A 27899-nucleotide genomic window follows, 5' to 3' on the forward strand; every position below is an offset into this window, starting at 1 on the left:
TGGAGTTTTGGGGGCTTTTTGGTTTTTTTGTTTTTTCTAAGAATGCTTTGCATGTTCTTGGCCCTTTATGTTTTTATATTAATTTTAGAATTGGTCTGTCAAGTTCCACAGATCTTGATTGGAATTAAATGGATCTATAAATCACTTTGAATTAATATTGAGCTTCAAATCCATGATCATGATGTATATTTTCCTTTACTTAGGTCTTCTTTTCCAGTCTCTCAATAATGTTTTATAATTTTCTTTAAAGGTCTTCTATAATTTTTGTTAAATTTATTCTAGTGTACTTGGCAACTTTATGCAGTTGTACCTAGTGTTTTATTTTACTTTATTTTTTATTTTTTATTTTTTTTGAGACAGAGTCTCACTCTGTCGCCTTTGGTAGAGTGCTGTGGCAGCACATCTCACAGCCACCTCAAACTGTTGGGCTTAAGCGATTCTCTTGCCTCAGCCTCCCAAGTAGCTGGGACTATAGGAGCCCACCACAACACCTGGCTATTTTTTTGTTGCAGTATTTTTGTTGCAGTTATTGTTTAGTAGGCCTGGGCTGGCTTCAAACCCGCCAGCCTCATTGTATGTGGCCAGCACTCTAACCACTGATCTACAGGCACTGAGCCTTATTCTACTTTTTAGTTTTACTTCACTTTATTGGTATATGAAAATATGATTATTTTTATAGACTAATATTTAGCAGTCCATCTTTTTATTGATTCTTAGAATTTATAGATTCTTGTGCATTTTCGGCATGTTTAACCATAGCATTTGCCAATGATAACTGCCAGTGATAACTTCCAGTCCTTGTATCTTATAATTATTTTTCTTCTTTTAAATACTATACTAGCTCAATCCTCCAGCACAATGTTTACTAGAAGTGGGAATATCAGGCATTCTTGTCTTGTTCTTAATCTCAAAGTGACTGCTTTCATGGTATTTATATAGAAATTTTTTAGAGTTCCTTTTCCAGATTATGGAAATATCCTTTAAGTTTGCTAAGTGGCTCTGTTTGTTTGCTTTTTTTATCATAAGTAAATGTTGAATTTTGTCAAATACTATCTTATGTCTTTTTGAATAGTTACATGATTTTTTTTCTTTTAATCTGTTAATGTGATGAGTTCACTGATTAAGATTTTTAGTGATAAAAACCACCTTGCATTCTTGGGATAGATCCAGCTTGATATTTGTATCATTGCTCATAGTGAAAGTGACCTATAATCATCCTTTCCAAGTTGTGATATCAAGGATATGCTGTTAGTAAGTCCTTTTGTCCTGTTCTCTGGAACAAATTTGATGTATTAGAATTATTCACTCCTGGAATATTTGGTAGAACTTGCTTGTGAGGTCATTTGAGCCTGAAGTTTCCTTTGTGGGTCAATTTGAAAATTACTGATTGATAGTTACAGAACTATCCAGATATTCTACTTCTTCATGATTCAGATTTGCCCATATCTAAAATTGTAGATCTCAGCATAAAATTATTCGTATATCCTCTTCTATGATATCTCCCTTTTCATTTCTAATGTTGATTATGTCTTCTCTCTTTTATCTTGATCTTGCTGGAAGTTTGCCAATTTTGTATAAATCTTTGAAGAATCCATTTTTGGCTTTGTTTTGTTTTGTTACTGAGTTTTCTTCTTGCCTTTATTTTTCCTTCAGTCTCTGCTTTTAAGGTTTATTTTGCACTCTTTTTGTAACTTCTTGAGTGGATGCTCAGCTTAATAATTTCAGCCTCTTTTTTCTAACACATGAAAGAGTGCATTTAAAGCTATGCATTTCTGTCTATAAGCTCTTCATCCTCCAAATTTTGTTATGTAGTACTTTCATTGTTCAGCTCAAAGTAATTTTCAGATTTTCATTATGATTTATCTTTTGACTCATACCTTATTGACATTCTATAACAGGTGCCATTTACATAATGATTAAGGGTTTTATGGCTTACAATTAGTTATTTTTATGTTTCTGCTGCTGCTAAGAGTGAATCACTTCACATATATTTGGATATATTCTCCCCCACACTCATTTAGCGAGCGTATAGAGAATAAAATAAAATTTATCCTTATGTATGTTTTTTGTGCTCTACAATGTGTTGGTGAGGTGGTTGTACATTTCTCGGCTTAATTCCAACCACTCTATTATAGTTTAGTAAAGATTTTCAGCCTAAATACATACTGACTTAATTTTTCTTCGTCTTAGCTGTGTTGGAGTAGAAGAACATCATGCCGTTGACATTGACCTGTATCACTGTCCCAACTGTGTAGTTTTACATGGATCCTCCTTGAGTAAGTATTAGATACTTACATAAAAATCAATGTTTTGAGCTTAACATGTCCCTGATGATTATATCCACCCAGAACTATAGAAGAAAATTTTAGTAAAGTTATCTAGAACATAGTTTTTGTCTGAATTATTAAATAAGTCAAAAGATCAAGGGGAAGAATACTTTTCAGTTTTAATTGCCAGTTCAGAGCCCTCAAACTCAAGTACATATTTTTAAAGCTTTCAATTTGAGAAGTGTGGTAAAGTGAACTTCTTCTTATTCTGGAAACTGATTTCAACTGTTTTTATCTCTTCATAAATAAAAGGTAAGTCAGTAGTATTTTAGGGATAGCCTATAGCGCGTGCAAATGTGAGAGAAACAAGACTTTATTCTGATACACTTGTGTGCTTTACATTTTAAGGACAAAAGTACTGGTAAGCTAAAATATTACTTATATTTTCTGAATTTGGTTGTCATATTGAATATGGCCTGGAGTCCTGCTAAGCTATTCTCTGCTTGAAACTCCTTTCCTGAGGTCGGAGGAGGTAAGGTACAAAGGACAAGACCAGACCAAGTCCCTGACCAGTCTTTTTCCTAAAAATGTAGGGCAAAGCCAAGGAAGCCTCATACATCCTCTGGAGTGTACACCTACATAAAATACTTACTTTTAGCCTTTTAGAGAACCTTTTACAGATGCTTCAGAAGAATAAATTGGAATATTGTTATTGTGCAAATGTGACGTAAACTCTTCGAAGGGCTTTGAATTATACCTATTTTTTTTTAAACTTTAAGCTACAAACTAGCATTTTTGTGTTCAAAAAATCAAAGGGAAACCTATAGACTATTCTTAAAACTGAAAGAAACCTTTACCGGAACACACTTTGATACATACCTGGGTTGGATGTAGATAACCTATATGACCTCTTTATTTTTTTAAGAGATGAACTCTCAGTCACCCAGGCTAAAGTATAATGGCTTGATCACAGCTCACCGTAACCTTAAACTCCTAGGCTGAAGTGATCCTCCTGCCTCAGCCTCCTTATTAGCTGGGTCTATGGGCACATGCCACCATGCCCAACTAATTTATTTTTATTTTTTTGTAGAGACAGGGAATCAGGGGAGGGGTATTTCACTGTGTTGCTCTGGCGGGTCTCAAACTCTAGGTCTCAAGTGATCTCAGTCTCTCAAAGTGCTGGGATTGCAGGTGGTAGCCACCATACCTCTTTATTTTGAATACAGCTTTTCCCCCATAGCATTTAAAGAAAAAATAGAATAGAAATTTTGTTCTGATGTTATATGCAAATAATTTTTGAAAATAGGCTTACTACTAACTGACTGCTCATTTGTTTTATTAGAAATATTAATGATTTTTCTTATTTATTTACAAGATACTTAGAAAGTTAAGCTGTGTGAATGTATTAAGATATTTCCTTGTAAAATACAGGTTATCTGTTCTGTTACACAGTATACAACTTGAGGTTAGCAAATTGGTAGAATTGTTTCATGTGTAACTGACCAGTTTATGGATGTAAATGTTTTTAAAGGGGCGGCACCTGTGGCTCAATGAGTAGGGCCCCTGGTCCCATATACCGAGGGTGGTGGGTTCAAACCCAGCCCCTGCCAAACTGCAAAAAAAAAAAAAAAAAAAATGTTTTTAAAGGATGTTATTCTGGGCAGCACTGAAGTATGTAGAATGTAACTTGAAATAATTGTTGACCAAGAGTCATTCTTGGAAGAAGTAAATAATACAATGTTGTTATCTCAAGAGAAATGTAACTAACTAAAATTTGTAACAGTTTTAGTATTGAATTTAAGTATGTAGTTCCAAAAGGAAATCATTTGAATTTAACTGCTATGAAATATTAAGAGTTACTGTGAGGCATAATGATTTACTACATGTGATGCCCTCTATTTTCTATTTTTCCCTACATGATTTAATTTTTTAAAAACTTGTCATGCTCACTAAATTGATTACACAGTCCATAATGAGTCACAACCTGCACTTCGAATAATGATACTTCACAGAGAAACTTGCCTGCCATGGGGCCCTTTGTATGCTTCTCACCCTTTAAGAGCAGAAAGTTAGGCATTGGCGATCTTCAGTGCCTGAAATCCAGTAATCTGTTTTGTCTTGATATAAGGCTTGCTTTCTGTACCTCTCACCCTCCACTCCAATTTGGGTAAACCCTCTGGATCCTTTTCCCTCTGCTTTTAAGTCTCTCTTGCTTGCTACCTAAGGTTTTCCTATTCCTTTCAAAATTCTCCTGAGAGTCTTTTTTTTTTTTTTTTTTTTGAGACAGAGTCTCACTTTGTCATTGTGGGTAGAAGTGCCATGGCATCACAGCTCAGAGCAAACTCAAACTCTTGGACCGAAGTGATTCTTTTGTCTCAGTCTCCCAAGTAGCTGGGACTACGGGTGCCTACCACAATGCCCAGTTATTTTTTTTGGTTGTAGTTGTCATTGTTTGCAGGCCCGGGCTGGATTTGAACCTGCCAGCTCCAATGTATGTGGCTGGCACCCTAGCCACGGAGCTACAGGCGCCGAGCCTCCCCTGGGAGTTTTTATTATAGATACCACAGCATAATACCCACTTGATATGGTGAGTTTGGACTTGACCCTCTTAATGGGAATTAAGAACTCTGAGGGCAAATATCAACAAATAACTCAGTGATTAAATATATATTCTCTGTCTTCTTCAGGCACGTACATTCCAAACACAATATTTTCTCTCATTTTCCTACGACCACTACTAAAATGTTCCTTCCTTTAACAAGTTCAGTCAGCTGTAGGCAGTTATGTTAGCTTAAAACATAAAACTTAAAACATTTCATGTTTTAAGCATGTGGCCCAACAGGACAATTGTATATTTCTGTTAACCTCCTACAAGTCAGTACATTTAAAAGGAAATGGTAGTAATCAGCAGCTTATTACATGCCCAGCATTATAGTAGGTAAGTACTTGACCTCTGTTATCTCCTTTGATAATTGTAGCAACTAGATATGAAAAATGAGAACATTTAGCTAGCTAGTTCTTTTATGTAGCTGTTTGGCAGAGTTGGAATTTGAACCCATAGGTGTCTTAATTCCAAAGCCAGTACATTTCACTGATTAATCCGCTCTGAAAAAATTCAAATTAAAACATTATAATTCATGTATCAAATGTGCAGCCTTTCTTTCTTTTTTTTTAAGTGATGATGCTCATTGTTAACCCAGGGCCTTGAAATAGGCTGCTTATATAATACTAGTAGGAATATAAATTACTAGTACCACTTTTCTGGAGGCACTTTTGAAATATGTAGGAATATCTTAAAGATGTTGATTTTTCTTCTATCATTTTTAAGAATTTATCCTGAGGAATTAATTAGGAAAACATTAATCTCAACTTTAAAGAAAGATTAAGGATGAACTAAGTGTTTAAGAATAAAATATGGTTCATGTACATCTTAAAATTCTAGGCTGCCTTTAAATTGCTTTTGAATATTTAATAAGGAAAAAATACTCATGGTATAATGAGAAAGGTAAGCAGGATAAACATTGTGATCCCAGTAGAAAATAAAATGGAGTTTCATATCTATATATAGTTGGAGGAAGTCTGGAATGAAATATCCTTGAGTTTTAGGATCGGTTTTATTTTCTTTATTTTTAAAATTCACCCCAGCTAAAGTGCAGTGGCTTCATCATAGCTCCCGGCAACCTCAGATTCCTGGGCTGAGGGCATCCTTCTGCCTCAGCCTCCGAAACAGATGGGACTATAGGCATGCATGTGCCACTATACCTGGCTAATTTTTCTATTTTTTTGTAGCGACAGGGTCTCAATCTTGCTCAGACTGGTCTAAAACTCCTGACCTCAAGCAAGCCGCCTACCTCGGCTTCCCAGGGTGCTAGGATTACAGGCAGGAGCCACTATGCCTGGCCAGGATTGATTTTAAATGAGAAAAATAAACACAAAAAGGTTACCTAATGGAATTCCCTAGGAAAGTTTGTTTATAATTCTAAACTTTTCTTATGAAATTTTTAAAAATGTGCTTTTCCAAGCTGAAGATTTGGCTTCCATAAGTTACTTGGGAATGGATTCTTAGGTAAGAATAAGCCTGGTTTCCATCCTCGTTAATTATTTAGTGTGATTTGTTCTTATTCATATGAGGACCCAGTATTATTGTATTAATGTGATCTTTGTCAGGTGAAGGTTAAAATCATTTGGAATTATAAAGTTGCTTTTCCCACAACATTTTGTTATGAAAATGTTCAAATGTATAGAAAAAGTTGAAAGGATCTTATAGTAAATACGTATAAGCCTTTATTGCTCAGAGTCTGCTATTAACATTTTATGTTTGCTTTACCACATTATCTATCTGTAAGCTATCCCACTGTCTTATTTTTTTAGATTCATTTCTATGTAAGTTGCAGACATTAGTATATTTTCAAGAATCCTGGAAGTTTTAGGTTTAAGAGTGATATTTAAGCTTAAAAAAAAAGATTTATAACTGAAATCTTACCTTGCTCCCACACAAAAGAGCTGTAGGTGGTGCCACTCTGAAGGAAAGAGGAATGAGTCCTTTTCTCTGTCTCCTTTGTTCTGTGTTCCTCCACACGGTTAGAAAAATCAGCACTCTAACCTACCCCTTCATTCCCACATTGAGAAATTTGGATCCAGAGGTTTTAAATGACTTCCTTAGGTTACAGAGGAAGGTAATGGCTGAACTAGGAATCAAATCCAAGTCTCCTGATTTCAATTGCTGTACTGCCCAAGATTGTAGCTTCTCAGAACTAGAGAGTCACCAAATCTTAGTGTTAGAAGCAATGATAAAGTTATTTGTCATCCCATTGTCTTCCTTCAATTGTGATTCTGTCACTTGCTCTTCTTTGTGTCATTGTAGCCGTGCTTACTTTGAAAATAAATCTTTACATAAGAGGAGGGAATTATGTTGTTAAATAGATTACTGATGTGAGATAAAAGCCCCTATTTCGAGATGGTGATTTGGATGATCTAGATGTTCTAATGAAAATCATAATTTCAAATAATTGGGAAATTTTATAGTATGTATAAATGAGGATATTATAAAAAGCTCCATCTGCTGATTTGGATTCCTTAATTTAATTTTTAAATATTTTGAAATAAAAAGAGTAGATTTAAAAAATCTACAGTTAATTGCCAGTAATTGTAGCATTATGTTAAACAAAATTTACTTATGTGGCCTGAAATGCATTAAAAATTTGAGTGTTTTTGTTGTACTTAGAAGTGTTATTTCAGATTATGTAGAATATAATGAATAGAAAAATACTTAGTATTACCAATTAACAAAAACATTTTCTTAAATTTTTCTAAAAATTCTAGTGAAGAAGAGGAGAAACTGGCACAGGCATGACTACACAGAAATTGATGATGGTTCCAAACCAGTGCAAGCTGGAACTAGAACTTTTGTTAAGGAATTACGTTCTCGAGTCTTCCCAAGGTATGGAAACTTGTTCAAAGAAAATGTGAGAATGTTGGCTGATAAAGTGACATTATTCTAAAGCAGTGTTTCAGTCTTTGGGCTACAACCTATTGTTGTTCTCAACCAGCTTTTCACTTTTTTTTTCCTTAGTGATGTAGAATAGAAAACTATCAGTACATTTCAAGTAACAGAAGTTAACAAGCATAGTTTCATGGAACTTTTGTTAGATGTGCATACTGGGTCACCATGTTATCTCTATGGTAAAATGTACTTCTTCACTGTGGGTCAAAGTCCAAAAAGCTCAAAATGGACTAATCTGAGACAGTGGTCCCAGTACTTGGTTTCTTATAATATGCAGCTGCTGCTTCTCTTTTTCTTTCACCTCACCTTTTTGTTTTCCAACTTTTTTCTCCTCATGTTACTTTCCTATCTGTCTATACCAGTGTTTCTCAGCCTTCCTAATGCCTTAGCCCTTTAATACACTTACTGTGGGTCACGAGCCACAGGTTGAGAACCATTCATTGGTCTATACCCTAGGTCCACCAGAAGTGCACACAACCATTGCATTCCTGCATTCTGGTGGCTGCAGGACTGGGCTTTTTGTTTTTCTTTTCTTTTCTTTTTTTTTTTTAAGTAATGGGATATATATATTTGAGTTGTCTATGGCTCAAAGAAAGTCAAAAGCATTTAATCATGCTAATTTAGACCATTTCCTGTTCACTGTCTGACGTATGTTTAAAGTGGTAATGCTTAATAGGCTTTTACACAAGATTATATCCAGGCTTATTAAAGGGGGAAACACAACTTAAATTTAAATCACAGTATCACATGCAGCCTCTTATAGAATTACTTCAGATCTTGGAATGATACAACTCCTGCTATTTCTCTTCAGTCTTTGGGATTCCTCTCTGTTACCCTGCCCCTTGATCCTTAAACAGGAACATGTAATGATAAGCATGTACTGTGGCTCCCTCAAGTCTACCAGGAGACAGAGAGAAAACATATACGAAATATATACGCTTTTTATGGTGTTAAAGGCCCTATTCTCAAATATTCTCCTTATTAGTTTTAAAATGGTAGGAGAAATGTTTGCTTGTTTATTTCCCTTTGTATTGGATAATGCAGTTTTGTTTTTTTGGTTTTTTTTGATAATGCTTTTTTGGTTTAGGATCTAGGCCTAGAGTTTTCAGTTTGAGTCTACTCGTAGACTTAGGGAGGATTGTGAACTCCCAAAGACTATATATGTAATTTAGTGTCAATGTGTGAGTGAGTGTGCATTTCTCACATATCTTAGAGCCTTCCACATAGAGGAGCCATAGCTTCCATTTTTTCCCTAATAGCTATTGTTCTTGACCCATAAAAATAGTGTTTAAAAACACTGGCCTTACATAATTCATATGGCTTTTCTGCCAAAGTGAACACAAAGGAGAACAGATTATAGGGAAGATCACAAATGTCCAAACTCTAATTACCATTGACTAAGAGTCATTTTTGTTTTTATTTTTTAACTTGATAAACTTTTACATCATTTAAATCAGGCATCCTCAAACCACTGCCCGTGGGCCACATGCAGCCTGCCTAAGACATTTATCCAGCCTGCCGGGTGTTTTTGCCGCCGCTGCCTGTCCTGCTTAGCAGCCGTCTCGTCCCGGGGCCCATAGTCCGGCCCTATAACGGTCTGAGGGACAGTGAACTGGCCGCCTGTTTAAAAAGTTTGAGGACACCTGATTTAAACCATAACACATTAACAATAATTACTAAATTACACACACAATGCGATTACACAGATGTGCATAAGATTAAATTTCCTCTCCCCATGTTAAGACTTAGTGTAAGTTTTTTGAGACCCTTTTCCACATAAATAATAACATTTAAAACATTAGTGTATATACACATATAGATGCCCATAATTAAAAAAAAATAAAATGGAGATATGTCATGCATAGTGTTGTGCAGCTTGCCTTTTTAACTCTATTGTATTTCATAGATGTCCTTCCACATGTATACATAGATTTACCTTGTTCCTTAACTGCTTTGTTGTATGTGTGTATATAAACACCATCCCTTTGTGATATGTTTTATCTCCAGTTTGTCCTCTTGCAAGTAATGTTGTACCTATATTTCAAGTACTTGTTTTTCTTTTGGAAACAGTTTCACTTTGTAGCCCTTAGTAGGATGCCGCACAGCAACCTCAAACTCTCGGGCTTAAGTGATTTTCTTGCCTCAGCCTCCCCAGTAGCTGGGACTACAGGTGCCCACCACAACGTCCAGCTATTTTTTAGAGACAGAGGGGTCTTGCTCTTGCTCAGGCTGGTCTTGAACTCGTGAGCTCAGGCAATAAGTGCTTGTATTTTTATATTTTTGGTCAACGGGGGAAGTAAAACACCAATCATTTGAGATCAGAGAGTACAAGTGATTTAAAATTTCCTTTTTAGGCTTGGCACCCATAGCACAGTGGTTACAGTGCCAGCCACATACACTGAGACTGGCGCGCCCAAACCTGGCCTGGGCCTGCTAAACAGCAATGACAACTACAAAAAAGAAATTGCTGGGCATTGTGGCAGGTGCCTATAGTCCCAGCTATTTGGGAGGCTGAGGCAAGAGAATCGCTTAAACCCAAGAGTTTAAGGTTGCTGTGAGCTGTGACGCCACGGCACTCTACCAAGGACAACATAGTGAGACTCTGTCTCTAAATAAATAAATAAATAAATAAATAAATAAAATTCCCTTTTAGATTGACGTTTAAGGCGTAATTTAATCCTCAGAAGTTGGGAGAAAGGACAATTGTGGATGCTTATTGGGAAATTAAAAGGTAGTACAGAACCCTATTCAGTGGATAAAGCAGATGAAGATCTGAGCCACCCGCTTACAAGAGTGTCTGGGAAAAGACTGTCTCAGTTTTCATAGGTCTCAAACTGCCCTTGCCTTACTGAAAGGGTAGGAAGATTGGAGCCCAATAAAGAGAACCAGCATCTCCTTTTTCTCCTGTCTTTTCCTTACCACCTAGGCTGCAAAGACATCAACAGTTCAGATCTGATTGTATAAACGGAAACTTTTGTTTTAACCTTTAAGGCAAGTGTTGCACTTAATTTTGACCGTATAGCATTGTGTCCTGTGAGCAAAATCTGGAATACCCCATTGAAAGAGATCTGGAAGACAATGACAAAGGGATGGATCATACTTCAGTGCAATGCTTAATGTTGATCATCACAGAGGGCAGCCGGGGTCCAAACCTCCTTAGTGGCTTAAAGTTATTACCTAGGATTAAAACTTACCCAATACAAGTTATAACAGATTATTTAAGTTGGCAACTGTCAATGGGAGCATTTTGGACTCTTGTTTCAGTGGGTAGAGACCAGGGATACTAGTTGTCCCCCAGTATGCAGAAGAACAATTAATTGGTCTTTGTCCCATTAGACTCTGAAATGACTGGCAAATATTTGTATGAAATTTTATAGTCAGATAAAATCTGGTCTATTTTTACTTAAATCAAGTTTTTATTTTAATGTATACCCTATCTTTTGCTCTCATGATTTACACAGTTCATGTTGAGTGGTTTCTGATCTTTTTTACTTCTCTTAAATCCTAGAACTAGTTTTAAGCATCCTATTGTTTTATGATGTCCTCTAGTGTAGTCTACATGAACATGTACACATTGAAATACAGGCTGAGTATCCCTTATCCAAAATGCCTGGAACAAGAAGTGTTTCAGATTTCAGATTTTTTTTTAAATTTTAGAATATTTGCATTACACGTAACCCCTTGAGCATCTCTAACTGAAAATCTGAAATACATCAGTGAACATTTCCTTTGAACATCATATCAACATTCAAAATGTTCAGATTTTGGAGCATTTAGGATTTTGGATTTTTGGATCAGGGATACTCAATCTGTACATAATTTGCTATAAATTGGTTTGATATATTTTTCTTTTTATAGTTAGAGCATTTTATATATCAGTGACATGTATTGAATTAAGAAAATTATATTACCTACAAATTTTACTTTAATATAGTAAAAGGGCCTTTACAAAACATTTGTTATTAAAAGGAGAATTAGCCATGATAGGTTAATAACCATGAATGTAGATAATTATATAGCATATGAATTAACCCATTACTATAGTATTACTTTTAAACTGAAATTTAAAAATGACACATATTCTTATGTTTTTCCATAGTGCCGATGAAATCATCGTAAAGATGCATGGCAGCCAGCTGACACAAAGATATCTAGAGAAACATGGATTTGATGTCCCTATTATGGTCCCTAAATTAGATGATCTGGGGCTCAGGCTCCCTTCACCCACTTTTTCTGTGACAGATGTGGAACATTATGTAGGTACGAACTTGATTCCTTTAAGTACCCGGGAAGACACGGTAAAAGTAAAAATATTGGTTCTAATAATATTAAAAGTTAAATGAAAAAAATGTTAATTTAGTTCAGTTTCCTAGATCAGGAAAAATGAAACTCGGTATCACCTGTGTTGAAGACTGTTTTCTCAACAGACCTACAACTGTCAGAAAAACAGAATGGCACATTTTGCCTATTTTTACTGAGCCCCATCCTGCTGCTTTCTGCAGTGTCATTAAATTTTCTGATATGAGGTTAGGGAAAACCATGACTGAGGAGCAGCCACAGATACCAAGAAGACACGGGAAATTGGATTGGTTGAAGGCATCTGTAGAATAGCTGCAGAATTCCTGGAGCCCAGTACTCCAGCTGCTTAGAGGAGGGACCATAAAAGGAGGAGATCATTTTCAAACCTGTTTCTATAGTAATGATTTGGTGAATGTTGCCATGTAGAAACATCTGGACTTAATATGTAATTTTGAAGCCCAGGAAGGCACAAGAAACAAGGTGAAAAATTCTTTCCCTGTTGACATGTTGTTGAGGTTTTTAGTCATTCCATTCATTATCATCTTGGTAGTTAATAGTAAAGCTGACTGTGTAGATGTTACTCCTTGTCAGAGACAGACGGATACTATTGGAGGATTAGATCCCACATCTACCTTGACTCAAAAGTGTGTGTTCACTGCAATAATTTTATCTTGTCACCCTGGAATATCTGAGAACTTGTCTCTTTATTGAGCCATTGGTTGACAATTCTCATAGTTGTTTCACTGAGGAAATCCAATTAAATGTTATGACTTCATAGTCAGCTAAATTTTAATATTTGACAAATTAGGGGATGAGGTTGAGGTTTAACTTAAAACTATTTGCATAGATAGCAACTGTAAAATAACTAATGTAAATATAAGTATTAAGAAATGTTCAAACTGCTTGATAGCTAACTTTTTAATTTAAGTTCAGTTAAATTTTAGTAACAGAACTGTTACTTCTTAATAGTCTATGAGACAGAATTTCGTTAAACTACTTATTTGTTTTCTCTTTCAGATTGCATAAGTATTGCCATGTTTTCCATTCCATCTTATCCTATAGTTCTTTTATTAAAACTAATTATGGTTCTGAGAGTAGCGATGCAATGGTCCATAAGCATCAGTTTGTGGTCTTACAGGAAAACTGTAAATTAGTCATAATTCAGAACTTGGGCTTTCAGGTACTGGCAATAAATAATATGAACTGAGTTTTTTGCTGCCTAACCGCTGATTTTTTTTTTAAAAGAATATTGAAAGAAAAGACATTATCAGGAGAGCAGAAATTACTTGTCTTGGTCAACCTGCTCACTAATTCCCCAATGACTGATGTGTTTTTTTTTTAAATAATAGAATTTTAGGTATTATAGAAGTGAAAAGGGAAAATTAGTCTTTTCATTTTGTGTCTGAGAAAACTGAAATCCAGTATTGACTTTTTTTTCTTTGTAAATGACATTTATAAAGGGAAAAGTTTTTCTACTTTTTAAGAGGATAATTATCACTTTGCCTTTAAACATTAGATTTTTTTATCCCAAGTAATGAAAGAGCCAGTCCAGAAAGTGTTGGGCAGTTTCCACATACCAGTATAATGTATTTTTTATCATTATGAGCTGCAGCAGGACATCATTGGTATATTGAGAGCTTTGTAAGCTATATAAATTTTTATACTCATTGTTAGTTATGCATCTCAGTCTTAGTGCTTTATTTTTTGCCTCAAAAACTGTCCTTTTTTCTTTATAGGTCCGGTTTAACTTTAAAAAGTAAGAATATAGGGAGAATCTTTATCTACAGCATGTAGTTTATAGTTGGTTTAATTACCATACCAAGTAAATGTAGTCTTGAAAATATTTTTGTTTAGAGTATCTATTGACATAAGTCCTAAGCACAATAATAATATGACTATAATTTTTTTCTGCAGGTGGTGACAAAGTGATAGATGTCATTGATGTGGCGAGGCAAGCAGACAGCAAAATGACACTTCACAATTACGTTAAATACTTCACAAATCCTAATAGACCAAAAGTGTTAAATGTGATCAGCCTTGAATTTTCAGATACAAAGTGAGTAGTTCTGTACATTTTGGATTAGCAGTTCTGAGTGTTACCTAAAATGATACATTTATTTTAGTAAGAAACATAGTTGTGACTTGCAAAGTCCTCCAGTGGTAGTAATGTTATAAATTTTGCATTGGCATGCTCAGAATATTTAGAAATAAGATGTGCTTTAAACTTTTTAAGTAATATTGTTAACTTTAAGTTCCAGTTAATTACTTGGTTTGGGCTCAGATGGAAGAAGCATTTTTTTTTTTTTTTTTTTTTGAGACAGCGCCTCGAGCTGGGTAGAGTGCCATGACATCACAGCTCACAGCAACCTCCAACTCCTGGGCTCAGGCGAGTCTCCTGCCTCAGCCTCCCAAGTAGCTGGGACTACAGGTGCCCGCCACAACGCCCGGCCATTTTTTGGTTGCAGCCATCATTGTTGTTTGGCGGGCCCGGGCTGGGGATTCGAACCTGCCACCTTAGGTGTATGTGGCTCGTGCCTTAGCTGCTTGAGCCACAGGCGCCGAGCCGGAAGAAGCATTTTTAAGAAGTGTAATTTTCATGATATGGGAAAGTGTATATATATATATATGTGTGTGTGTGTGTGTGTGTATAAGTGGGTTTTTTGTTTGATTTTTTTTAAGTGGTTTTTTTGTTTGTTGTTTATTTTTTTAAGGATGTCTGAATTGGTGGAAGTCCCTGATATAGCCAAAAAACTTTCTTGGGTAGAAAATTATTGGCCAGATGATTCAGTTTTTCCCAAGCCATTTGTTCAGAAATATTGCTTAATGGGAGTTCAGGACAGCTATACAGATTTCCACATTGACTTCGGTGGAACTTCGGTCTGGTACCACGTCCTCTGGGTAAGATCGGGCTAGTTCTTTGTTCTTCCATTGACAAAAATACATAGCTGTATTTTTTCAGTGATAAGTTCATTTGTTGTAAATGACTTGTTTTTTTCTTTTTTCTTTGTATTTGTAAAGGGGAAAGTTCTTCTACTTTTTAAATGGAAACTCTCACTTTGCCTTTAAACATTAGATTTTTTTTATCCCAAGTAATGAAAGAGCTGGGACCTTTTTATTTAGAGTTAGATTATCTTTTGCCCTCATCTTTTAATTGGTTTCTCTTAGCCTTTGTCTCTCTTTATTTTCTCTTCCCCCTATTTAATTATCCATTAATCCTTGAATCAAATACCTAAGAAATAGCAAAATTACAGTAATAATTGCTTTTGGCCTTAAGATAGGGCAAGTCTTAAAAAAAAGATAGGGAAGGGACAGTTAGTTGTATTTGGTAAAAATACCAATTCACCTTGCTTTATCTAGACTGTATTGTTCAATATAGTAGCTGGTAGCTGTGTGTGGCTAAATTTAAATTGAATGTAATTAAATATTTCGTCCTCATCTGCACTTGTTACATTTTAAGTGCTCAGTAGCACACAGGGCTAGTGACGACTGTATTGGATAGCACAGATATTAAAAAATATTTCATCGTTACAGAAAGTTCCCTTGGAGAGTACTGATCTAGAACCAGAGCTTCATCTGTGTCAAATGTCTATGCCTTGGCAATGTTCTGGACTGTATTTGATGCTTTATCCTTGGACTCTTATTCCTTTTCTTCATGAAGCAGGAGAATTAGTTTATTAAAAGAAGTTTATTTATAGCTGTTTAAAAATAATCATCATGTTAGAGATCTTAGAAGAAAGGGCAAAGTTTGCAGTAGAGGACTCTGTAACCTGGAGCCTGTCACATATTTACTTCTGTACTTTGAAAATGAGAGGAAGTCCGTGGGATGTTTATGGTTTCTACTCTCCTTTCTCGCAGCTATTTCTTCAACCCTACTTTATCAAGTCTTTGTTAGTTGGGGAGGGTGAGGTTTAGCACCTGTTTATTAAGTTGGTAGTTACTGATCATGTATGTGGAATATGTGTTTTGAACCTAAAAAATCCGATAATTATCTAATTTGTTTTAGATCATATATTGGGAAATTGCATCAATGTAGGCCATCCTAGAAATGGCTTTTGCTTTTTCAAAAATAGTTCGATTACTTCGTTCTAGGGTGAGAAGATTTTTTATTTGATAAAGCCAACAGATGAAAATTTGGCACTCTATGAATCTTGGAGTTCATCTGTGACCCAGAGTGAGGTGTTCTTTGGAGATAAGGTGGATAAATGCTACAAGTGTGTGGTAAAGCAGGGACATACCTTATTTGTTCCTACAGGTAAGGTTTTCTTTCATCCCAGCCCTTACTCCCCATAGTTAACACTCAGTCACATAGGGTCAGCTTTTAGTTAGAACCCCTGGCTTCAACATGTTTGGAAAGTAGTTTTTAGGCATTACATGAGAGATAATTCTGATCTTGGACTTTGTACTGTTTGTCCCTTAGAGGGATTGTCTTATAGGTAGGACTTCTTTGGCATTATTTTATGTCTTTTGCCTTCATTTTTGCTTTCATTGAGGTCAAAGTCACATGCCATAAGTTAGTATTCACCCTTTTGAAGTATGTAATTCAGTGATTTTAAGTAGAGGTTGACAAGCTTGTACAACCATCACCATTGTCTAAATTTCAGAATGTTTTCAGCATCTCAGGAAGAAACCCCATATACCCTTTAGCAGTCATGCCCCATTCTTTCCTTCCTTGTTTCTATGAATTTACCTATTCTGGACACTTTATATGTAAGTGGAATAATGTGATGTGGCTTTTTGTATCTCACTTCTTTCATTTAGCATAATATTTTTTAGGCTTATTCACGGTGTAGCACATAATAATACTTCATCTTTTTATGTCCCAATAATGTTTCATTGTAGGGATATATAGGTTAAGCATCCCTAATCCGAAATCTCTAATCTGAAATATTCTAAAATTCAAAACTGCTTGAGCACTGACATAATACTCACCAGAAATGTTCATTGGAGCATTTTGGATTTTGGGTTTTCATATAAGGGATGCTCAACTGGTGAATGTATGTATAATGCTGTATCTTCTTTGGATAAATGTCTATTTAAATCCTTTGCCCATTTTTAAATTGGGTTATTTGTCCTTTTTTATTACTGAGTTTGTAAATGTTCTTTATATAATATATTCTGTATATTAGACCCATATCAGATAATATGATTTGCAAATATTTTCTCCAATTCTGTTGGTCAGTTTTTCACTTTTTCTTTATAATGTTCTTTGATGCACTGAAGTTTTTAAATTTTGATGATGTTCCCTTCAATTTTAACTTTGGTCAGCTCTTCATTGCTGGTAAAAGCCAAACCTGCTGTAAGAATCAGGGCTTCCAGGATAATTAGGAAGGAAAGGGTAGCAAGGGACTGAGTATCAGTCTTAGCTGTCACCTCAAGTATAAGTATCAGGTCTGTCATTTTGCGATATGAATAAATACAAAGTGTAGCCTGTCCAAACCAGTGGTTTTGGACCAACCTTAATGTCTGCAGAGTTCACGGGGATCTGTTACCATAGGCTCTGCTTTTTTGCCTTGGCCCTGATGTATATGATAAATAAATGTGTGTTGCATTAACAAATGAATAAATGCATAGAACTACCAAAATATTTGCCCAGATAAATATCAGCACTTCCATTGTGAATGGGCTAACCTCTCTTAGGTCCTCTTCCTAATTTTCCCTTTTATAATAAATATGAAAAGGCCATTGTTGTGGCCTCTTTAAATTCTTACATTGAAATTCATAGGTAAGATAACCTCCTGAACAACTAATTTTTAAAAAATATCAATTTAATGACCTAACTGGAACATAAAGAAGAAATAAAAAGGTAATTTATAATGAAAGGCTCTTTTAATATCTGCTTTTTAGGCACAGCAACATTAGATGACAGAATGAAATGGTTAGTTGCATAAGCTAGCAGACCAATACAGGTATTTTGACATAAGTCTTAAGGACAGATTTTGTCAGTATCATTGGTATTGGCCAGTGCTTCTCAAACTTCCTGGAGTGTCAGAATCACCTAGAGGGCTTGTTACAGCACAGATTACTGGCTTCATCCCCAGGGTTCTGATTCTATAGATATAGAGTGGGCCTGAAAATTTGTATTTCTATCAAGTTCTTGATTGATGCAGGTACTGCTGGTCTGGGGACCACACTTGGCCACCACTGCTATAGGAAACATGATTTCCCCCCCCCAAGATAGTTGACATTTGTTTTTGTTTTTTCTTAATTTTTGCTCCTTTATTCCGTGAATATTTATAGAACATCAACTATAGGCAAAACATTGACATAATCATTAAAGATAACATTGGGACAAATATATCAATTTTACGAGGAAACAAAAGCATTATCTACAAATCAATTGTGAGATAAGTGTACTCATTAGTACTACTCCTAGTAAAGTTGAAGATCCGATCCTAGCTAGTACAATTATGATAACTTAAAAATCCCAATAGTTTGTAAAAAAAAAAAAAAAAAAACATTACTTCCGAGTTACCAAGTTACTTGCAAGTTACCAAAAACAATAGAAAAATTCAGCAATATAGCTAACTTCAAAATAACTATACAAAATCAGTTATATTCCTATATAAAAAAATTACAAAATAATATTAGAAAAAGAAAGATAGGCTTGGCGTCTGTGGCTAAGGCACCAGCCACATACACCTAAGGTGGGGGGTTCGAATCCAGCCTGGGCCCGCAAAACAACAATGACAGCTGCAACCAAAAAAATAGCTGGGCATTGTGGCAGGCGCCTGTGGTCCCAGCTACTTGGGAGGCTGAGGCAAGAGACTCGCTTGAGCCCAGAAGTTGGAGGTTGCTGTGAGCTGTGATGCCACAGCACTCCACCCAGGGGGAGAGCTTGAGGCTCTGTCTCAAAAAAAAAAGAAAGAAAAAGAAATAGCATTGTATCAGCAACCAAAATAGAAAGTACCTATCAATATAGCTTAACAAGGGCTGTGCAATTTTTTTTGAATACATGATCATTTACTACTTGTTTGTTACAGCATACACAAGACAAAATACAAATAGCAAACACATTTTTTTCCTTATTATGTCTTTACCAAAGTCTAAAAAAAAAAAAAGATGACTAATATATATAATAAAAATAAAAAATAATTTCTAAAAACAAAAAACAACAAAAAAAATAGATCACGCCAAGTCTTATAAACAGTAGAAATAGAAATACTTCAAAATCATTCTACTTAGTCTGGATACCCCTGAGAGTAAAATTAGAAAAAATATATTATTATAAAGGGGAAATTACAGACACGTTTCACTGATGAATAAGGATTAAAAAAAAACACCTTTTACTATAAAGACACAGGCTGTTTATTGCGGCCCAATTTACAATCGCTAAAACATGCAAACAACCTAAATGTCCTTCAACCCAGGAATGGATTGGTAAGCTGTAGTATATGTACACTATTGAGTATTACTCAACCATCAAAAAAAAATGAAGATTTTACAGCATTTGTAATAACCTGAATGGAGGTGGAACACCTTATTCTTAGTGAAGCATCACAGGAATGGAGAAGTAATCCTATGTATTCAACTTTGATATGAAGACAATTAATGACAATTAATGACATGGTGGGGCATGGAGGAAGGGGAGATCAGACAGAGAAGGAGTGAGGGGATGTGGGCAAAAAAAAATAATAATGACTAATTCTCACAAAAACTGGATTTAATTTTGATCAACGTATATTACTTAAACATCAATTTTTAATTGAACATGTCAATATGTTGTTAATCAGATAGTTGACATTTGTAAACTTCCAAATGTTTTCTTCATTTACAGAATTGTTATATTCTTGGAAATTGTCCCCAAACCATGCAAAATACATTATTTAGATATATAATGGAGTACTAGTTTCTAGGCTAAGATAGTTGATGGATAGGCTTAGTACTTATATGAATATCCAGCAGAAGCTGACAGTCCCGAGTAATGTGGGACAGTTTCTTATTGTATGGAACTATCTTTCACATTGCACTGCTGGCTCCTAGTCACAAAATGCCAATAGTGCTCTCCGATAATTGTGACAATCAAAAAAGCCTCCAGACTTTCTAAAACACCTTGTACAGGGTGTACTGCCACTATTGAGAACCACTGATTGGTAGGATTTGTAGCTGGCACAGACAAACTTCTAATTTGTGGTTTCAGAGCCTTTGAGCACGTTAAATAGGCAGGCACACTTTGAAGTAAGTCCTTTGGGATTTTTTTTGATACTGGGTTATATAGTACAGTGAAGGGCCAAAAGATGAAAAACATAAGGAGAATGGAATATATTTATTTTAAAAGCTGGCTTTACACACAAATGTGTATATATATTTATTTACATGAAGTCTTTATGTTAAGTCTACCAACATTTCTTTCAAAAGTTAAGTGTCCAGAACAGCATGGTATTGGCATAAAAATGGAGACATTGACATTTGGAACCAGATAGAAAACCATGAGATGAAACCAGCTTCTTGCAGCCACATGATCTTTAATAAACCAAACAAGAACATATACTGGGGAAAAGAATCTCCATTCAATAAATGGTGCTGGGAGAACCACATGTAAAAGACTGAAACTGGATCCACACCTCTCATCACTTACAAAAATTGATTCAAGATGGGTAAACGTTTTAAATCTAAGGCATGAAACAATAAAAATCCTTGAAGAAAGTGGGGAAAACACTTGGAGATTCATCAGCCTGGGGAAAGATTTTATGAAGAACACTTCCATGGCAATTGCAACAACAACAAAAATAAACAAATGGGACTTAAATTGAAAAGCTTCTGTACATCTAAGAAAAACAACAACCAAAGCATAAAAACAACCTTCAGAATGGGAAAAGAGATTTGCATATTATGAATTGGACAAAAACTTGATAACTAGGATCTATAGAGAACTCAATCAACAAAAAAAGACCCAACAATCGCATATATCACTGGGCAAGAGAGACAAATAGAACCTTCTCTAAAGACAGTTGAATGGCTAACAAACATGAAAAAAATGCTCATTGTCCCTTATTATCAGAGAAATGCAAATCAGAACCACTCTGAGATATCACCTAACCCCAGTGAGAATGGCCCGCATCACAAAATCTCAAAGCTGCAGATGCTAATACAACCTTTTTGGAAGGAAGTATGGAGAATCCTCAACTCAAACTAGACTTCCCATTTGATCCTATGATCCCATTATCTAGGCATCTCCCCAGAAGGAAAAAAATCCTTTTATCATAAGGACATTTGCACTAGACCAGTGGTTCTCAACCTTCCTAATGCCACGACCCTTTAATACAGTTCCTCATGTGGTGACCCCCAACCATAAAATTATTTTCGTTGCTACTTCATAACTGTAATTTTGCTACTGTTATGAATTATAATGTAAATATCTGACATGCAGGATGTATTTAGGCGACCCCTGTGAAAGGGTTGTTCGACCCCCAAAGGGGTCACAACCCACAGGTTGAGAACCACTGCACTAGACTGTTTATCACAACTCAACTTATAATTGCCGAAATGTGGGAATAGCCCAAATGCCCACCAACCCAGGAATGGATTAACAACCTGTTGGGTATGTATATCATGGAATACTATTCAGCCCCTAAAAAGATGGAGACTTTACATCTTTTGTATTAACCTGGATGGAGATAGAACACATTCTTTTTGGTAAAGCATCACAAGAATGGAGAAGGAAGAATCCAGTGTAGTCAATTCTAATAAGAAGGCAGTAGATGATCTAATACAGGGTGGGGGTAGGGGAATGAATAAGTGGGAAGAGGAGAGGAGAGGAGGGAGGAGAATGAGAGGTCACGGTGTATGGCATATACCTCTTGGGGGAAGGACACAATTCTAAGAGTGTAACTGTAATCTGTGTAACCTAATTCTCTGTACCCTCAGTGAATCCCAAATAATAAATTTTAAAAAAGTGCTCATTGTTTCTGATCATCAGAGAAATGTAAATCAGTACTACTCTGAGCTATCACCTAACCCCAGTGAGAATAGCTCACATCACAAAGGCTCAAAGCTGCAGATGATGGTATGGATGTCAGGAGAAAGGAACACCTTTACATTGCTGGTGGGACCGCAAACTAATACAACCTTTTTGGAAGGAAGTTTGGAGAATCCTTAAAGAACTCAAATTAGACCTCCCATTTGATCCTGCAATCCCATTACTAGGCATATACCCAGAAGAAAAAAAAAATCCTTTTATCATAAGGACATTTGCACTAGACTGTTTATCACAGCTCAATTTACAATTGCCAAAACATGAAAACAATCTTAATGCCCACCAACCCAGGAATGGATTAACAAGCTGTGATATTTGTATATCATGGAGTACTATTCAGCCATTAAAAAAGATAGAGACTTTACATCTTTTACATTAATTTGGATGGAGGTGGAATGCATTGTTCTTAGTAAAGCATCACAAGAATGGAGAAGCAAGAATCCAGTGTACTCAGTTCTAATATGAAGGCAGTGGATGACCTAATACAAGGGATGGGGTAGGGAAATGAGGGTTTGGGGAGGGGTGGGAGAGGGGGTCATGGGGTATGGCACACCTCTTGGGGGCAGGACACAATTACAAGAGGGACTTTACCTAATAACTTGGAATCAGTGTAACCTAATTCTTTGTACTCTCAATGAATCCCAAACAATTAAAAAAAAAAGTATCATCTCTTAGAAATGTTTCTCACTTTGAAAACATTTTTATAGGAAAACAAAACATAATTTTGATTGCCAAAGTTTATACTTGGAAGACCATAAAGCTTCATAATTAAATGAGTGATCTACCATTTCCTTCTTATAGAGTCAGGTTTCGGGTTGAGTTCCTTGATCCTCCTCTGTTTACCTTTAAGGGCACTTGGTTCAGGATGGCCCTGGGAGGCTCTTTATGGAAGATGTGCTTTCCTAATTCAAACCAGATTTGACTAATCTTGGAGTACAGTCTTTAATATAAAGTCAAGTTGTGTTTTTAAACCAGAAAAATTCTTTATCTGTTTCTCAAACTCAGCACACAGCCTGGCATATAAAATCAGCATTTTATAAATATTTAATTAAATGAATGTATAGATTGTAATAGACATTAACTTCTCTAGCACTGGAATAATGAAGGAAACTGAGGTTGGTGTTTTGAGTTACTTCACAGGTAGATATCACATTTGGTTCAAATATTGAAAAATTACTAATTTCTATGCTTTTAACCATTTCAGGGTGGATTCATGCTGTGCTCACTTCTCAGGACTGTATGGCTTTTGGGGGGAACTTTCTGCACAACCTTAACATTGGCATGCAGCTCAGGTTTGTGTCACCAGTATTTAAAGGATCTTTTGTTCTTTCTTAAATAGTAAAAATTTTTTAAGTTAAAAAGAATAAATTCACAACATTTTATTTGTGATTTCATGGAGATAGGCCCTGAGAAATGATTAGGAATAAGAACTTTAAACAAAAGTAGTATTTTAAAATTTTGCCAGGAGGACATTTTGATGCATTTTAAATCTAAAAACAAAACAAAAAGTAACTTATTCTGTTTGATAATATCTCCCTAAATTTCAAGATTTTATATGTATTTGTTCTTCTTTGGCTATTTTTGCAATGAGAGAAATGAATGAAATCTAGTCAGGCTCAGGTGTGACATGTGGTGCTGGAAAACAGCAACCCTAAGTCCCAGTTACTGTCAAAAGATCTGCTTTAATTTTGCTGCAGGTAAAGGATTAACAGCTATTTCCCCTTCTATATGGGAATTTTATCTTTGCCTGATTTTGTTCCCCTGGTAGTCTAATGAAGGTAGAATGTTACTGAGCAACATTGCTGTGGTAAAAGTGATTCCTGATTGATAAACTGTATCAGGACTGGGAGAACTAGAAATACCTGGTAGGAAGCCATATCTTTGGGCTTCCCTGAATTTGGTGACTCTTTCTTTTCACTTGATATGCACATGAGGACCCCTGGAAGCTGTGTGTCTGTGTATGGAGTTATTACAAGGGAGAGTGAGGCTAGGTACATTGGATCACAATTGGAATCCTAGTACTTTGGGAGATTGAGGGAGGAGGATTGCTTGAGGCTAAGAGTTTGAGACAAGCCTGGACAAAATAGCAAGACCCTGTCTCTAAAAAAAAAAAAAAACTTAAATAGCCAGGCATGGTAGCATACACCTATAATCCCAGCTAATTGGAAGACTGAGGTGTGAGGATCACTTGAGCCCAGGAGTTGGAGCTTGCAGTGAGCTATGATTGTACCACTGACTCCAACCTGAGTGACAGTGAGATCCTGTCTCCAAAGAAAAATATATAACATAATGCTTAACAAAAAAAGAGAGAGGCTCCTACAGGACATGGGGTTGTAAGCCAGGGCAGCTCCCACAACCACCAAGTGTGTATCTCCTCTTTTTGGACCTGAGCTATCCCTACTGTGTCAGATGAACTGCTACAAGGACCCTGATAGAAGACGAACACTGTGACAAGCTGTCTCCTCACCTTGGTTAGTGCCAAGTAAGGTCTTGAGTTGAGGCTAAAGAAAACTTCTGGGAAGGTGTTGCTGTGTTGTCCAAAACACTGCAAAAACATTGTTTTACTTATTATAGTGGAACCTTTGTAAAAATCTCTTTTGTTAAAATAAGGATGCAAGGCTCAGCGCCTGTAAGCTCCGTGGCTAAGTCACCAGCCACATACACTAGAGCTGGCGGGTTTGAATCCAACCCGGGCTTGCCAAACAGTGATAACTACAATCAAAAAATAGCTGGGCATTGTGGCAGGGACCTGTAGTCCCAGCTACTTGGGAGGCTGAGGCAGGAGAATCACTTAAGCCCAAGAGTTGGAGATTGCTGTGACCTGTGATGCCATGGCACTCTACCTAGGACAAGAGCTTAAGGCTGTCTCAAAAAAAAAAAAAAAAAAGGATACAAATCCCATGGTGTGAAAGTATGTGTCAAATTTGTTAAAGTCAGAACTTGGTTAAGATAACTCAGTTTTGTCCATATGTGGTGTTGTTACTAAATATTATAATATACAGTACTTGATTTGTTTTATATTTTATTTTCAAGTTACTTTTATTTGAAATGCTAATATAATTAAACAGTTCTTCAAATTTTATTCGTTTAGGTGTTATGAGATGGAGAAAAGGCTAAAAACACCAGATCTTTTCAAATTCCCTTTCTTTGAAGCCATATGTTGGTTTGTAGCCAAAAACTTGCTGGAAACCCTGAAAGGTAATTAATAATTTGTGCATTTTTTAGATAATAAGATATATAATATTTGTTAATCCACTAAAAGCCACCTGACAGGCCTTTTTCTAATAGAATGTAGATGTCATGCCTATTTATTTTTTTAAATACGTGATCGTCCTTCTGCAGAAACCTCTTTAGTGACTTAGAGTCTCTAGTCCATAAGCTAACAATTTGTTTTCTTAAAAAAATCAAGTCTGTGAAGGACTCTCTGAGAACAACCTAAGTAATGTTGGAAAGTGTTCATCTAGTTCTCTGGTAGCCAGTATACATCATTAAGCATGTAAAAGTGCCTTACTCTCCAAAGCGTTGTTTATATCAAGTGATTCCTTACGTACTATTTGTTCCCAAACATTTGCTTTAAAAAATTGAAGGTGTAATTTTCACATCCTGAGAGAATCAGGTAATGTTATACCATCACTATTAGGACCATTATGCTACGAGACTAATTTATCTTTTAGCATGCAAACCAACTTTTCAGTTGTCAGGTTATGTTCTGTAGTTAAAGAAAATTATTTTCTTGAACATCCCTTTATTTAAACTCAAAAACTACTTTATAAAGTGTGGAATTCAAGATGTTGACATTTTTATATTTTGGCTTAAGAATCCTTGAGCAGTCAAGTTGGGAGACTGAATCACTTCTGCCTCTATTCATTTTCTGCCTTTCATGTACCTGAGCCAGTGAGAACATAGTTTATCTGTTTTTGTGTTGTCTAACTAGTCAGTTTCCAAATAGTACTGCTATTATAATTTATAACTCTCAGAAGAACAGATATAAACAGATTGAACAGTAAAGTTTATTCTGAACATTTGTTTCTTTTTCCACGTAAAAGTTACATAAGAAAAGGTAAAATGAAAAGAAATAACCAAAAATTTAATTTTCAGGAAACCATATACAGAACTAAAATGATAAAACTCATGTATTTTTCTTTTCCTTAGAAGAAAAAGAAGCTGGCTCAGTGCCTATAGCTCAGCGGCTAGGATGTCAGTCACTTACACCAGGGCTGGCAGGTTCAAATCCAGCCCGGGCCTGCCAAATAACAATGACAACTACAATTAAAAAATAGCCAGGCGTTGTGGCGGGTGCCTGTAGTCTCAGCTACTTGGGAGGCTGAGGCAAGAGAATCAGTTAAGCCCACGAGTTGGAGGTTGCTGTGAGTTGTGATCCATGGTACTCTACTGAGGGTAACACAGTGAGACTCTGTCTCAAGCCCCCCTGCTACCTTTGAGTAGATTAAGGAAATAACAGTGGCACCCCAAACCCCATACCTCCCAGTACAGTGTAGACTAGAAGCAGATGTCTTGATGTACCGCAAATGTTTAGGATGGAGGTAGGATCCTATGGATGGGGAGGAATAGGTCCTTTCTTCCCAAGACTAGTCTCTGGTCCACAGAGGAATCCTTAGTGTGAATCCCAGGCTTATTTATTGTTTTCAGGTATTTTTCTTTACTTGGACTATAGAGTGGTCACATATAGTTTTCAGTAAAATATTGGACAGTAGAGTTCATAGTTTCCTATTTAAGTATATAAGCCTAGAAAAGCTGAACACTTATACATACTTACAAAAACACTTACAGATGTCTTTGTTTTGTGGAAATAAAACCCAGCCCTCTAGTTAAGAAGTTGACATTTCTGTACTTGGTTTAGAGTACTTTCTGCTGTCTTTTCTTTCCTAGGAGAAATTATTCACAGACAGGCATGTATACACATGGCCCTGGAGTGATGCACAGTGGCTTCTTTTTCCCTTAATGTCTAAAAAAGGCACATAATTCAACTTTTTATAACAAATGGAAAGTTTATCTAAAAGACAATTTTTTTCTGTTACTCTTGAAATCACAGCAGCAATTTGCTTAGTCCTAGAAATAACTATACAGTCTTTATAGTCTTTGTGTTAGGCCATCAAAAGTAAAGAAACATTGAGGCCTGATTGTGTGGCCCTATAAAAAAATTATTTTAAAGGTTGCTATAAAAGGGTATTTATTTGTAGGTTGTTTTAAGATGTTTTATCAGCAAGATTGGTACAGAATCCCTGGCAATACTAGTGATTGAATCCAGTCTCTTGATGGCTAAAGCCAAATGACCATTAGAGCAATTGCCATGGTTTTAAGCATTCATCTTAGGAATAGAAATAATGATCTTATAACCCCAAATTATGTTCTTTCATCCTTAATCTTTGTACTTCCCATTATGGCCTATGGTTTGACAACTATTAGACTGTTAACGAGGCTTATATGATGGTTTAAATAAGGGTAGATTATATGAAACTCTTTTTTTTTTTTTAATATATGAAACTCTTAACTGTGTTTCATGTCAGTGGTAATAAAACAACCAGTTTGTATTTGTGTAAGTAAATTAGTCACTGAGCAGAAGTGAAATCCTTTGCTTCAGCTTTTCTGAATTTTGAATCATATCTAACATATTTTACCTGTGTTTTAGATCATTATATATTGGTTTAAAAACCCAGAGAAGAAATTCGTGTGAATATGTTGTGTTTTTACTTTTACCATAGTGAACTATGTCATACACATACTTAATAGGTCACACATACAACAAACACTATATATGCACACACGTTCTTGTACTGTTTAAAGCATAAATAAAGCTGTTATTCAGGTAACCACTACTCAAGTTAAGTAAAAATAA

The 27899-nt window shown here is 35.8% G+C and overlaps 1 protein-coding gene across 1 annotated transcript in view; it reads left to right on the plus strand.

Moving 5' to 3' along the window:
* The first annotated feature begins 1965 nt into the window (after positions 1 to 1965).
* Positions 1966 to 27899, plus strand: part of KDM7A (lysine demethylase 7A) — a 52295-nt gene continuing 26361 nt past the window's right edge. The window contains exons 1-8 of the mRNA XM_012806246.2: positions 1966 to 2276; positions 7590 to 7707; positions 11870 to 12030; positions 13984 to 14125; positions 14781 to 14967; positions 16159 to 16321; positions 23247 to 23334; positions 25134 to 25240. Of these exons, the coding sequence (XP_012661700.1) occupies position 2276; positions 7590 to 7707; positions 11870 to 12030; positions 13984 to 14125; positions 14781 to 14967; positions 16159 to 16321; positions 23247 to 23334; positions 25134 to 25240 (967 nt within the window). The 5' untranslated portion in view covers positions 1966 to 2275. The remainder of the gene's footprint in view (positions 2277 to 7589; positions 7708 to 11869; positions 12031 to 13983; positions 14126 to 14780; positions 14968 to 16158; positions 16322 to 23246; positions 23335 to 25133; positions 25241 to 27899) is intronic.

This window comes from Otolemur garnettii, unplaced genomic scaffold, assembly GCF_000181295.1.
Source record: "Otolemur garnettii isolate 467f Iridium unplaced genomic scaffold, OtoGar3 scaffold00049, whole genome shotgun sequence".
Taxonomy (NCBI): Eukaryota; Metazoa; Chordata; class Mammalia; order Primates; family Galagidae; genus Otolemur; species Otolemur garnettii.